Here is a 13,804-nt window from a genome sequence, read left to right on the forward strand (position 1 = left end):
CCTAACATTGTAATAAATCGAAAGTTGTGCACAGTCGTACGCCGGGCTTTGCTGCAAGATGCTTCAATTCTCTTTTTTTTTTTTCTTCCCTTCTCTAGTTTATATCTCCTGTTTCATTTATCCTCTCTATTGCCTCATACGATGGATAGTTGTCTAGTGGGCGGCGATGAATTCTCTGCGGTATGATACGCCAACTTAACTAATAAAATGTGTATAATTCAAGGAAATAGTCTGATATAGGCGGCATGCTGGGATCGTGCCCTCTTAGTAGAATAGATAGTCAGCAGGGAGACAGCATTCAAAATAGTGACAGCCGGGGCGGTAGCGTAATAGCCAATTCTCTGACTGGTATAGCTCGTTCTGACGTCGCCTATAATGAGCAATGTCGTCAGATGATTTGAAGAGATAAAAGAATATTCTGTAGGTCCGAGCATGGTGCATACCGCTCGTGCTGAATGGACTCGTTCGTTTGATTTCTTCGTCTCTTAGAGTAATCTAGGGCTTGCTGGGATATCTTTGCGAGTCGGCGACGACGATGGGTCTTGGGTGGCAAAGGGGATTGCAGTAATCTTCACCTGCGCAGATATCAGCAGAATCGGGAATAGAATTGCGGCTAAGAGCTTCGTTATGATTCCATCTTTGATCCTGGTTAGTCGACGTATGGGATAGCCCGTTCGACCTTGTTTGATAGCTTAAAACGGCAACATACTCGTGGGGAATAAACGTGAATTCTTTCAAACTGCAAGCGGTCTCTTTAGAGCGTATTGACAAAATTACGCTCGAAGAAGAGATTCAAATAAGCATGCACGTGTTCCTGATTGTCAGAATTGTATGGTTAATCTTTCGCCCCCTCTACAAAATGTTGATGCGGTGGTAGTGCCCAGCCTAGAGTAACCATACCTAATTATCGTGGATGTATTTTCGGGTACGGTTATTGGAGAAGCAAACAGCAATTCTAAAGACTGGCGCATGATTAGCTGGGAAAGTAAATGACACCTTGATCTTCGTTACTATCAATTGCAACCTATTTGGGAGCAAGGGAGAATGGGAGTAAAAAAGGTCACGTAACCTTGCCGGAGAATACACCACAAAAAGCCAGTGGCGGAAACGTTCATGTTTATGGTACATCGTATCCTTCTAATAACGATGCCTTGCTTTCTATTCACAAGGCATGGAATACTGAGGGCAGAGGTGGAAATGCACGAGGCAGACTCTTCGCAGCTAGACCATTTGGCGATGGACAAGACTCTGGACGCAGAACGAGTGAAACATCGCAGCGTTTGACTGGAAGCGGTAACTCATAGGGTATTGAAAAGCAGCAGTTACAGGGTAATTCTTAATTAAGCATTCATTTTTAGCACTGCCGGGTCGCATCGACTTACTTTGTAGCTTGGTGGATAACTGACAAGGATTTGAAGTCGTTTAAACAGACTCTTACTGGTCTCTGACGTTGGAGCCTTGCGGGAACCACGCGGGAGCTAAAAAGCGCCTCGCGAACTGGGGTGTGATGGACGAACCCATTTGCGAATTTGACACCCTAAATTTGTCTTCAACTAAGAAAAAAATCGCTGCATCGAATGGAATTGGTAACAATACTGCTGCAGCTATTACAGTTGAGTATTGGCTATCCATTGATGCAATTTTTAGCCCATGATCACTGGTGGTTGTGCGCTCGTGTGCCCCGGAAGACATATTTTGACAGAAGTTGAATTCTACCAAGTAAAAACAGTCCCAGGCCTAACTAACGCCCTCACTTTGGAGCATTCTGAAGCTAGCCTGTGCCATTGAAGGGATTACTCCATACTAAATATACCGGATCCAGATCGAGACTCGTTCCCCCAGAAGGCCCAACAGTCCTCAGCAAGAGCACGAGGGTTGATGTATGCTGGAAAGTGACCACCGATAACTTGAGGGGCCTTTCTGCTGTAAAATGAAACATTTCCTTGCCTCTGAGTCCATTCTAAAGGCTGTCTATTATTAGCACCTCTGTCGGCATATGCTACAACTGTCATTCAAGACATAGGTTGCCAGGCCTACATACCGTGTAGTAGGCGGCGTCGCCAAAATACTGGACAACTCCTACTGGTTGAGCGACGTATGGGAAGTTGCCGTCAAGGACACCTTCCTAAACGGTTGTCAGCATGTATAACTCTTAAGACATTTCTCAAAATACTGGAACAAGTAGAGTTACCCGCTTTGCTTCCTTGTAAGACCTTATACCCCCATAGGGACCTTGGATGTAGTTCAGCATAGACCAAGTGATAAGCTCGTCAACTCCCCAGTCATACCCCGGGCTGAGCATTCTCATGCCCATGTACTGCCAAGCCATCCACCCAACAGGGCTATCTGTGAGACTGATAGACACTTGGAGCGGAGCGGAAGCTTCAATATCCCAATATGCTTTAGTCCAAGAGAAATCCGGATTATTGAGGAGACTGATCTGAGCGGTCTCGTCTGGTGATGTCTCATGCTTAGCGTATCGCTCAAGATCAGTGGCATTCGGGGAGACACTGAAGAGATTGGATAGCATCGAAACCAAAGATACTGGGAAGTCGGCCGCCATAAGTCGTAAGATATGGCTGCCGATATCGCCTCCCTGACCAACGTACCGACTGTAATTCAGTTGCATCATCAGGCTGTTGAAGCTCTGACCCATCTCCCGCAATCCCAACCCAGCATGTGTAGGTGCTGGAGAAAATCCAAAGCCTGGCAGATCGGGAGCGACAACATGGAACGCCGGGAGAGACGTGTTCGGTGGATTCGTCAGCAAATCCACAATATTTCCAACCTCGTGAAATGTTCCTGGCCACCCATGGAGAAACAGTAGGGGAATAGCATCATGCCGTGGGGATCGATGATGGATAAAATGCAAAGGCACAGGGTACGTGTAGTTGTCACCGGCTTGGACAGTGGTGGTGAAGTGGCGGAATTTGCTATTCAGCTCATGCTCAACTTTGCGCCAATCATACACTGTCGACCAGTGGCGAGCCCAATCACTGACATTGTTCGCAGGAACGCCATCCGCAAATGCCATGCCATCGACTTGAGAAGTGATACGTGTTAACGCCGCCTTTGCCTTCGTCTCAAGGAGGAACGAGTCGTGCACTTTCACAGTAAATGGTTGAGGCTGATCAGAAAAGTTTGCGATAAAGTTCAAAGAGTGCTCAGTCAAAGTTGCTGGTATAGCTAGACTGAAATGCACCATGAGGGAGATGCATAGGGGGGAAATTATTAGTTTCATGATGACTGCTTTGTTTCCCGGCGGTTAATAGTGCCATGAGCGAAGACTCAATCTTCTGTGAGTTCTATACACCACTTTTGGGAATGGTCCGTCTTAAATACTCCGTCCGAGGCAGAGCAACCTGCGTGAATAATTTCAATTGGAAGACTACGACCATTGATTAGACATGCCCAGGACGCAAACATTGGAAAGCATTGGATAAGAATACTCCAAAATATGGAAGAAGGAAAGGCCATAGGAATTCCGGAACACTTGTGATTAGTCATTGGAAAATTCTCATTACACTTGGCATGATTAAGCACTAATATCATATCTACCCAAGCCGGAGTTCCGTTCCGAGTATCGAGAACATTCTTTGTAATACTATACACAATTCAGCGGCGCTCCAGGGCAAGTATGCAGTGTTCCACTAACACATAAATGCTTCTATCTTTCACTTCTAGATATTAAACTGTTCCAGCCAGAACTGCTTCCTCCATCTGCTCCAGGGAGCTACTGTTCTGTATCTATGCACCACTTGTCAGGTCATTCCCTGGCCCTCCTCGAGCTCTCCTTTTCTTGTTTTACTTTCTCTTTCTTCTTCAGCTTTGGATATTCGTTAGAATCATCTAGTCAATTGTCAATATACTTGCTAGACCGTTACATAAAGGGCCAGTGAAACAGTAAGGATAAAGAGAGGCAAGAAGATTTTCAATCATTGAGTGCTGCTTCCCTCGTGTGATAATTTTAGATAATTGGAACCGCGTAACGCGACAATATGAGGCCTTCACCACATAAGGCATGACAATAGAATTCTGGGTCTTTGACCGGCCTGGTCCGTACAGCTCTGGTGAGTTTGATCGTCGAGCCAGGCAATTTGCCACAGCATCCACAATCGCCCCCAAGAGAACCATAGCATAACGATAGAGATCAGAATAGGCTTGTCTATGTATGTCTATGTACGAGAGCTTGATGCGCCCTTCCTACCATGTTAAAGTCCAGGCACGCCGCCAAGCTCCACCAGTTGTCGACTGCTCCAAATTGAAGACGTTTAACATTTTCTTGTCAGAATCGTAGCTGTATGACTTGGCGACCTTGCCGTTGAATTTGGGTTTGGCTTGGAGCGAAGGAACACCCATGATACTGATGCTGGCCAGCGGGGTCACGCCATCCTGGGCCTCAAAATTTCCCTTCACATCAATGGTGAGGCTGCGCGACCCAGCTTCCAAGAGCACCTTTTTCGTTGCAGGTTGATCGGCGCTCTCTCCGTCATCCAAGTACAAATTTCCTGATGCCTCGCCATGCTGGTCGAGGGCCACGAGCACATCCCAAGGGTTCCGCCGGCTATCCCTCGTGGTATTACCAGGCTGCTGTAGCGGAAGGATGCTCCCTCCGCGAATGTACACTGGTATATGACCTTGCGGGGCCGATACGGTAGCCCTAGAGCCTTGCCACTCAGATGGGACAGCCTTGCGCTCATACCAGTCATACCAAGGTTCCTTGCCTGGGAAGACACCACTGACAGAAGTTGCGCCTTGAGTGAGAACGGGCAACACCATGACAGCCGGACCAAGCATCATTTGTGTGTCAACAGCGACGACGGAGGGGTCATCGGGGAACTCCCAGGAGAGCGCACGTAGGACAGTGTCACCTGCTGTCGAAGCGTGGTGGAACAACGTATACATGTAAGGGAGCAATGAATACCGAATAGCGATTGCATCCCGCGAATATTGGGCGACGTCAGCCCATCCTAAAGATGTAATTGATTAGGTCCCTGTGCATCCAAGAGTGTATGCGATGCGTAACTTACTCCATGGCTCATGAGGGAGACTGCCAGATGAGTAGTGGTTTCGGTAGAAGGGGAAAAACGCGGAGAGTTGCATCCATCGACCGCATAGCTCGGTGCTCACATCCCAAAAAAAGCCACACGTGTCGACACCGTACATGGGAATGCCGTAGATGGACATTTTGATGCCCATGGGAATTGAGACAGCCATGTTGTCCCAGGCGGCGAAATTGTCGCCGCCCCAGTGACCGGCGTACTGCCCGGAGCCAGCAAAGGTCGACCGTCCGATGATGAACGGGCGTTTGGGGCTGAGTCTTGACAGGGCAATGTTGGTGGCGTGAAGGATGGAATGGCCAAAGGCATTGTGCACATCGTAGGCGACGACACCGTCCGAGTGCGTAGCATTCATTGCCATTGTCCCTTCGCCAAGACCGTCTTTTACGTTGTATATCTTGTAAGGGGGGTTGTCCAAGTTCCTGCTGTCGGCTTGACCCGTCGTCGACTTCGCCGGAGGGTTGCCACAGCTCCCATCACATTGACTCGCGGGCTCGTTCAAGTCTATCCAAATGCCGTCAAAGTCGAGCATCTCGTGCAGACGGGAGAATTCACCAGCCCACCAATCTGTAGCTGCCGGGTTATGGAAATCAGCCCAGACTACGGGGCCTGGCCAATGTTGACCAACGTATTCTGAACCGTCGGGGTTCTTGATGAACACATCGCGCTCATGGCCACGAGAATAGGGAGTGTTTTCGGATTCGTTGGCCGGAGGGTAGTAGATGCCAGCGTCGATGATGGGGACAAAATGTTGACCGTTGGCGTGCAGCCGACCAAGTATTGCCTTGCCTTGCTCGGGAGAAAACCTATCCGGGTCCATACTAAAGTCTTGATTGTTGTGCATGTAGTCAATATCGACCCACATGGTTTCCAATGGGATGTTGTTCTTAGCAAACTCGTCAATGCTGTTCTGAACGACGCCCCAATCATGCATTCCCCAGGCGCTCTGATGGTAACCAAGAGTCCAGTATTGCTGCATGGCAGGAAGGCCCGCCACGTGGTTAAGGTATTGTGATATGACATCCGTAGGTTTAGGGCCATCCATGATGTACAGGTCGATGCTTCCTCCGATAGCCCTCCACGTAAGATTCTGAGTGCCCAAGATTGATTCCAGGCCGTGGGCATTACGCCAGAATACCCCATGGGTATAACCCTTGGTCTGCTCGGCATCCGTGGGAGAATAGAACCTTGTGTCGAGGTAGATTGGGTGGCTGCCATATTCGTTACGGTACCAGGGGTTTGCTGGATCCACGTTCCAATAAGTCGCAACGTAACCGGGCAGGTGACGCAGGGGGGCAACCTGCTCACCCATGCCGGTGATGTTGTGATTGGTAGGAAGAGAGGTTACGAACTCGATGAACTGGTTTTGAAAGACTAGCTTAGTCCCTTTGGTGCTGATGAGCACATCTCCAGTTGCTCGGCGCCGGACTTGAAACCAGAAGCTAGGCTCGTCCCCCCAGACGAACTGGAGGTTTGATGCCCCGCTCTCGACATTTCCCGAGGGTTTGGAAAGGATAGATTCTGGCAGGTCATACTGGCCAGGCAGGCTGTTGGCCTAATGTCATCAATGTTAACCTCTGCGCGGAATCGGCAGCACACGGTTGAGTCAAATATGGCGTAATTGTTACGGACCATTTCCGCTGGTTCGATGCTAACAGCTAGACGATGTTCATCTTGGTAGGCAACGGAGAGCTTGAGTTTCTCAATATCAGTCCCGTAAGAATTGCACGCACTTCCGGCGAGAGTCAGGGTTGCCTCGACTCCAAGTGAATTGGAGCGGATCCTGGTAACCTTGTAACCAGGGCACGAGCTCTGCGAATTCACAGCAGTCGTGTCATTGACATTTGCCAGGTAGTCACCGGCGGCAACCTTGAACACTGTCGCAAGTGTCGCAATAAGATGCGAAGTATGCATCGTAGCTTGTAAGTGGAATATCTATCTTATACTGAGAGCCACATAGGGGTTGATTGGAAGCCAGATTCGAATCGCCTACAGGGCAGAAAGTGCCCGCGTAGGCGACCCTTTATAGGTACGTCAAGTTTTGATCCTTCACTGTGGCGATCCGCATGTTGGACGCAAACCCATGTAACGATCAACTTGTCGCGGGCACGGCCATGGGACAAAGCTGAGCTGCCTACCTTTCGGACCGGTCTAAATAGCCACAGTTTTTACGACGGGTTCGAATGGTATGCGGCATTTGATGGGCAGAAGCGAATGAATGAAGACGACATGGGGAGTTGGTGCTTGGTCTGCCGCTGCTCATCAGGCCAACCATGGAATCTGAGCGGATTGCACCATCTTCTTCCTGGTAGATATTCTCCTCACACTTACTTTACGAAAATCGGACCGAATCCTTGTGGTGTTGCTGTTGCCTAGTCCATGCTCGCACCTTAAGGAGCAGGTAGTCTATTGGTGCCCGAAGATTCGATCCATATCGGACCGTGACCGACGACTAATATTGAAGCTTGTTGTTGCACTCGTAAAGGCCCGGGTTTGCTAGTTCTGCGTGGGGGACGGCAGTCCCTGCCAGCCTTGTCTTGCGCCAACCAACCACAGGTCGGCGTTGGTCCATGGCAGATGGGGCGTATGGCGGCGATCATGCGGGGGTGGAGAAGGCCCTTTTTGCCCTTTTTAGATTTATTCAGCATCAATGCCTGGTAGTCCGGCCGGAGCCCGAACCTCTGTCTGGACGTTGATCAGATCCGCCGGACTCCGTGCAAGGCCGTCGGGGCTTCGCGTACCTTTTGCCATCAACGACTTTGGTTGTCATGAATACTAATTGGCTCCGCGTTCGTGAACAAGACAATTGCAAACCCAGGGGCAACAGTTTGCGGCACTTTGGAGGCAGCACTAAGATGCGTTGTTATAAATAGTTGAGACCTTGCCCTCTCCATTCAGTCGTGAACATTACAAAAGAAGCCTTCACTTCTTTGTCTAACTACTAGTATCTCATAATTAACATCCAATACACTCTTCACAAAAGGCCAGCCATGGACGACATCAGTAACCTCAAGCTCCCAAAATGGGTCTCCTCCACCAAATGGCACACAGGGCCATATTCAGACATCGCCCCTAGTCGTAGCGATCTCTCCGCTACTGGCAAGAATGTCGTCGTCACTGGTGCCGGGACGGGCATTGGGAAAGCCGTTGCCATTGCATTCGCAGAAGCCGGAGCAGAGAGCATCACCATTCTTGGAAGGCGGGTGGACAAGCTAAAAAGCAGCGTCGTTGCGATATCATCTGCAGCACAGCCTCATACCCAAATCCTCTATCGAGCAGCAGATCTATCGGATCGTAAACAGGTGGATGATGCACTTGCGGAAATTGCAGAGGCAGTGGGCAAAATCGACATCTTTGTAAATAATGCAGGAGCCTTGTCACCAATAGAGCCGGTGGCGAAATACAACGCAGCCACCTTTATGAAGGCATTTGAGATGAATGTCCTCACCTCGCTTAATGCTATTCAGGCATTCATGCCCCTCGCAGGCGCCGACCCGATCCTGCTTAACATATCAGCCGGCCTTACTCACACTCAGCCAATGCCTGGCATGTCGGCATATGCGGCGAGTAAGACGGCGCAGCTTAAAATGGTTGAGTATTTTGCTGCAGAGAACCCCGAGTTACACGTTGTCAATATTCATCCTGGGATAATTGCGACGGAAATTTTCGGCCCAGATTCCAAGGTGAAGGGCCAGGATGAAGGTAGGTTGCAGACAAGATCTTTCATGACGATACCGATACCCTTAGACGCTGCCTTGGACTAATATTGTCGTTGATAGTGGAATTACCAGGGCATTTCTGTGTATGGCTCGCTTCAAAAGAGGCGAGATTCTTGAAAGGAAAGTTTGTTTGGGCTAATTGGGATGTTCCTGAGCTACTCCAGCGGGCTGACGAGATTCGCGACTTGAAGTTACTTACGGTCGGTCTGGCTGGAGTGGCCATGTAAAGCAATACGCAGAGAAACGGCATGCATAATAATATACATAGCTCTCTCTCTCTATACAGTAGTAGCGCACTGCTGTATGAGATTTGTAGAATCCGTCTGAAAGTTTGATTTGTCAACCGGAACTCCGCTCGGATCCGCTCACATGGCTGGCGTGATAAAGTCCGCGCGGAACCCCGTGTGTCCTGCTCTTCTCCGGCGCCGAATGCATCGTTCCCCATGTGTTCCGTCATTTGCTTTTGCTAAAGGTAGCTTTTTAGACTACTGTTTTGAATATTCGTCCTTTTCCTTTCACCGGCTTAGCAAGCTGGACTGCTTTCCGGACCGGCATGGGCCAGCCAGGCGCTCAGAACACCAGAAGAAAGGTAAAGTTACAAACAGCCTGGCCATTCAGCGCTAATTAGATCTTTGTACTTACTTATATTTAAGGCGTGCGATGCATGCATCCGTAGAAAGATTCGATGTGATGCCGCTATCCCAACATGTTCGACTTGCGCCATCCGAGACCTGTCATGTACTCGGACTCCGGGACTTGTTGCGAAGAAACTGATTTCCAAGACGCAGGACGTGTAAGTAACGCCAGTGAGATAACGCTTTGTAATGTACCTGACGTGGTCGAGTACAGATCACACAACCGTCGCTTTGCTGACATTGAGAGTCGTTTAGCGGCGATAGAAAGCTCTCTTCACAACAATTCAACTCACCCGGATTCACTATGGGAAAGTATCGGACAAGAACATCCCGAGAATATCCAAGAACTTTCATCTCCAGTGCACACTGTGACGAGTGGCTCGACTATCTTCACGGCTTCGATGTCTCGATCTGAGAGCCAAGGTCAATTCGCCCTGCCACGAAGAGACTTGGTGTATGCTCTGGCAGATAGCTATTTTGCCAATTATAACCCGGCGATGCCTCTCTTCCATCAGCAATCATTCCTGCAAATGTTAGAAAGTTGGTACCAATCGAAAAATAATCAAGATTATGTTTCATGGGCGTCGATAAACGTCGTCCTCGCCTTAAGCCTTCAGCAGGCACCAAACGCGGCCACAGCCCACAGTAACCAACTATCATCAGAATGCATTAAAAACGCCCAATCCGTACTAAACCATCTTGTTATTAGAGATAAAGATATACAAGGTCTACAAGTTGTGTTAGCACTTGTAATTCTTTTCCTCGCCACTCCTCGCCCTCATCCTGCCTGCGTGCTGATTGGGACAGCCGTGAGATTAGTACATCGGCTTAAATTACACATTCGGGAGGGGCGTAACGACATGGACACTGGATTGGCGGCCCAGAAGGAAAAGCTACTGTGGATTACATACATTCTCGATAGAGATATCTCTATGCGCACGACTGAACCCTATGGACTGCAAGATTACGACATGGAGGTAGATATCCCCCCGTCAGCACTACCCAGCTATACAGCAGATGGTTTGACTTTGCAGGGTGACGGAAGCAAGGCTGCAAACATATTCAGGCTTCGGATTCTGCTGGCTCGCATTCAAGGGCAGATGTATGACCTCACCTACTCGGTGCGAGCGCGTAATACACGTTTTTCCAGCCAGCATGAAGCCGCTACTGACCGACTAACGCAACTGCTTGACGGATGGCGGAGTTCTGTGCCGCAAGGCTGTCGTGTCGAAGATCTTTCTACACATATGCCAGAAAACATTTTGAGGCATTTTGTGTCGTTGCATCTCGCGTATTATCTATGCCTCTTCATGTCACATCGACTGTACGCTCGAAATGGAGCTTGGATAGACCGCCTGATGGCGTTTCGAGACGGACTGATAGACGGCACTGCCTCAAATGTCATGTCAAGTCTACAATCTAATACAAGACTGCTGCCGACCAATTGGTCCAGCTTTGTAGTGGCCGCGAGATCATGTCTGAGCCTCTGCCAATGTGTCGGTCATGATCAAGCGGCGACATTGTGGTAGGTCCACTTGAATAGGATGGTGTATCTGAATTGCAGACTGACCGAGGGAACTTAGGGGTATTGCTTGCACACATCAAGCTGCACTCGTAATCCTGATTGCAAACAACTTGACAGTTTCGGAGCATCTCCTCCATGACCAGATTGATACCGACTCAGAGCTCATAGAAGAAGCGTTGGCGATATCAGAGAAACTGGGTAGAGACACAAATGACGATGATACGCAAGCCAGTATTTTATCCGCCTGCCTAATGTTGAATGATGGAGCAAAATTGGCGGTCCAAAAGCTTCGTGAGGGCTGTGCTACAGTGCCCTTCATAAAAGACGCGTTCAGCCTTGACTTGGACTTACGGGCTTCATAGGTTAATGATGGTATTGTCTCGAGTTCGCAGAATACTCTCGGGGAAACAGGAGGAATCGGCAGAATGGATGTTACACTGTATACAGAGAACGCCCGGCATCATGTTTGGTGAGATTGTGACTGTGAGATCACCTGCTTCCTGATTGTTTCTATGAATTCAGCGTAGTCAAGAGACATGTTCGAAGGAGAGCAAACCCCAGGGGAAAAACAACTGTTAATACACATTCAATAGTCATCAAACCTCAATCAGCTAACCCACTCTTTTCAGCCTTACAGTGAAAATGCTTCCACAAGGCTGAGAACGGCTCGATGACTTCCCAGGCAGTTATGCACATGCATGGTCGGCGATCTCGACGAGTAATTAACACCGGCAGGCCAGACGGCATTTCAATCTGCGGCATTTATACTGGCCACAGCAAATAACGGGAGACATTGGACTTTTACACAATCTGCAAAAAATTTGTGTCGCCTGATGATCTGTCGCCTCGTTGTCGGCGTGAGGGGCGGTGGCCAGTCAGTCGCGCCTACGCCAATTCTCTCGAAACCACATACGACTTGGCTGTCAATTAGAGCCGATAATCCTTCACGATGCATCCATCTATTGTGGTTGTCATGGTTGCCGTGTGTTGCAAAGAAGATGTCACACAAAAAGAACACTCTCCTTGCGGAGCAATTAGTCCCACTGATATTCAATGTCTGACGCACCTCCCAGTTTGTGTTGTAATTTCATTGCAATGCAAGCTCAAATAATTAATGGAAGTAGGCTTGCCGACTGCGAGGGCCATACTAGTGGTCGGGTTGTTCTTCAGAAACGGCCGAAAGCCCTGAAAATCTGCCGTGGTGCCTGATTGATTCATTGATTGATTGATTTTTGTATCGCCTAACTGGCGCCCTAGGGTAGGCATGAGGCGTGCTATTCTAGCTTCATCGAAATATACCACCTCGTCAAGACCACCACACCTGATGAGGCTGGCAAGACACCGCGGCTCAAGAGGGTAGCCGGTTGAGCTAACTGTGCGTGCCTGAATGCGACCCATCAGAACGGCAGAACGACCCTGTGGGGCCGGACGCAACGACGCATGGATGGGGTTGGGCTTCGCCACCTCCGTTCGATCGGATGGCTGCTTCAGGTTATCCTCGTATTGAAAATTGAAACAGCACACTTTGTCGATGCCAAACTACCTCACCAGTCGACTAGCGCCTCAAAATAGAAGTCTGTCCTACCGGGCGGCCGTGCGAAGACAAGCATTTAGACAGCAGGTTGCATGCATAGTATGGAATCATTCTTAATTAGTGAGCCGTGTGATTCGGACATCACACCATGCGCACTTTTTCGAATGGCACAATGTCGAGATTACCGATCAGTGTACGAGTTCATACATTTGAAAAGAGTACTCGCCAGGCTGCAGGCGAAAAGAGACTTCAATTATTGCACTCGGAGCGGATATTGCCACCATTGTAGCCAGACGGAGCTTGGGCTTGATGGTTGCGTGTTCGCAGCGTGTCGTTTTGAGATGGTGAGCACGAAAGCTCGCTGTCCTGCTGGCATACATACTTGAACTTGCAGCATACGGAGCAACTACCTGTAAGAGCAGCCCCGTGTACTCCAAGAGAGAAAAAGTTGGAAGAGTAACATGGCATCCTGGTTCTATCTCCACTGTTAATCGATAGCCGGTTAATAGTGAGCTTGCTAGTACTTACTAGCAGCTATATAGTATGCAGCACAGTCAAAAAAACGAGCTTCTTGCTTGGCGACCCAACTAGGATCCATGAGGTCCGGCCTTGTCGCGGATATTCTGCTGCCGGGACTAGGTCGACATGATCTTGGCAGGCCATGCTGCGGGAATTCTCAGAATCCAAGGACGGTACTACCACGGAGGTGAGCGACGGAAAACCTCATACGAATTACTATGTAGGGACAATGGCATAAAATAGCCTGTTACGGTATCTTAAGTACCTACTCGTTGTTAGTAACCGATGGTACATACATAAATTCTATGTCAGTAGTTCGTTATAGCTACTCCGTATACGGAATTTTGCTGGAAGATCACCAGTAGCACTGCCATGGGTGCGGACCTCTCTGGTGGATTCACAAAGCGACTATCTCGGAGAGAGCCGATGATGGACAACTGTCGATCCGTAACTTGAACAAAACTGTAGAGGAGAGAAATAGTAGTAATTTTTATGAAGTAGACGCCATTAATACAATACTTGCAGCAGTGGAATATTGTATATGCCAAAGTGTTGGAGAGCACTCTAGACCTGAGCGTGCATTGTGGAGCGTCACCCGGCATAAACTGATTTCACTGCTTCTCCGCAACCCGCAGCAAGTACAAGTAGGAACTGTTGTGCTTCAACTAGTAAGGAAACATATTCTGCGTTGACAGCATCTTTAGGACTACAGTATTGTCCTATGACTTGAAAATTGACAAGTGGGTAAGCTCACGGGGGCCAGAGCTTGGAGCTAGCTTTCTCTTTCTTCTGTCAGACGTCACCAACAGTCA

The 13,804-nt window shown here is 48.9% G+C and overlaps 3 protein-coding genes across 4 annotated transcripts; 1 reads left to right on the plus strand and 2 right to left on the minus strand.

The window, feature by feature from the left end:
- Nucleotides 1–1,793: 1,793 nt before the first annotated feature.
- TrAFT101_000604 (uncharacterized protein) lies at nt 1,794–3,241 on the minus strand (the record flags this gene model as incomplete). Its single annotated transcript, XM_024909365.2, has 3 exons — nt 1,794–1,967; nt 2,042–2,125; nt 2,192–3,241. The coding sequence occupies 3 exons, from the start codon at nt 3,239–3,241 to the stop codon at nt 1,794–1,796; spliced, it is 1,308 nt and encodes a 435-aa protein (XP_024764823.2).
- A 399-nt stretch (nt 3,242–3,640) lies between these two features.
- TrAFT101_000605 (uncharacterized protein) lies at nt 3,641–7,019 on the minus strand. 2 transcript variants are annotated; one of them, XM_066126090.1, is made up of 3 exons: nt 6,693–7,019; nt 5,031–6,615; nt 3,641–4,970 (listed from the first exon to the last, which is right to left on the minus strand). In XM_066126090.1, exons 1-3 carry the CDS (start codon nt 6,972–6,974, stop codon nt 4,204–4,206), a joined length of 2,634 nt encoding a protein of 877 aa, XP_065982188.1. In that variant the 5' UTR covers nt 6,975–7,019; the 3' UTR covers nt 3,641–4,203. The 2 variants fall into 2 exon arrangements, with proteins under 2 accessions (XP_065982188.1, XP_065982189.1); XM_066126091.1 differs by having other exon boundaries at nt 5,031–7,019.
- A 741-nt stretch (nt 7,020–7,760) lies between these two features.
- TrAFT101_000606 (uncharacterized protein) lies at nt 7,761–9,127 on the plus strand. The gene is made up of 2 exons (XM_024899145.2): nt 7,761–8,762; nt 8,840–9,127. Exons 1-2 carry the CDS (start codon nt 8,051–8,053, stop codon nt 9,004–9,006), a joined length of 879 nt encoding a protein of 292 aa, XP_024764825.1. The 5' UTR covers nt 7,761–8,050; the 3' UTR covers nt 9,007–9,127.
- The last annotated feature ends 4,677 nt before the right edge of the window (nt 9,128–13,804 follow it).

The sequence above is a fragment of the Trichoderma asperellum genome, chromosome 1 (genome assembly GCF_020647865.1).
Source record: "Trichoderma asperellum chromosome 1, complete sequence".
NCBI lineage: Eukaryota > Fungi > Ascomycota > Sordariomycetes > Hypocreales > Hypocreaceae > Trichoderma > Trichoderma asperellum.

Bases quoted from the DNA above. Each gene is read 5' to 3' on its own strand.
- TrAFT101_000605 (XM_066126090.1), bottom strand. From the start codon at position 6,974: ATGCATACTTCGCATCTTATTGCGACACTTGCGACAGTGTTCAAGGTT. The intron at 6,616-6,692 runs GTCCGTAACAAT...TGATGACATTAG, and splicing joins GCATCGAACCAGCGGAAATG to GCCAACAGCCTGCCTGGCCA. The intron at 4,971-5,030 runs GTAAGTTACGCA...TTACATCTTTAG, and splicing joins TCTCCCTCATGAGCCATGGA to GATGGGCTGACGTCGCCCAA.
- TrAFT101_000606 (XM_024899145.2), top strand. From the start codon at position 8,051: ATGGACGACATCAGTAACCTCAAGCTCCCAAAATGGGTCTCCTCCACC. The intron at 8,763-8,839 runs GTAGGTTGCAGA...TGTCGTTGATAG, and splicing joins GGTGAAGGGCCAGGATGAAG to TGGAATTACCAGGGCATTTC.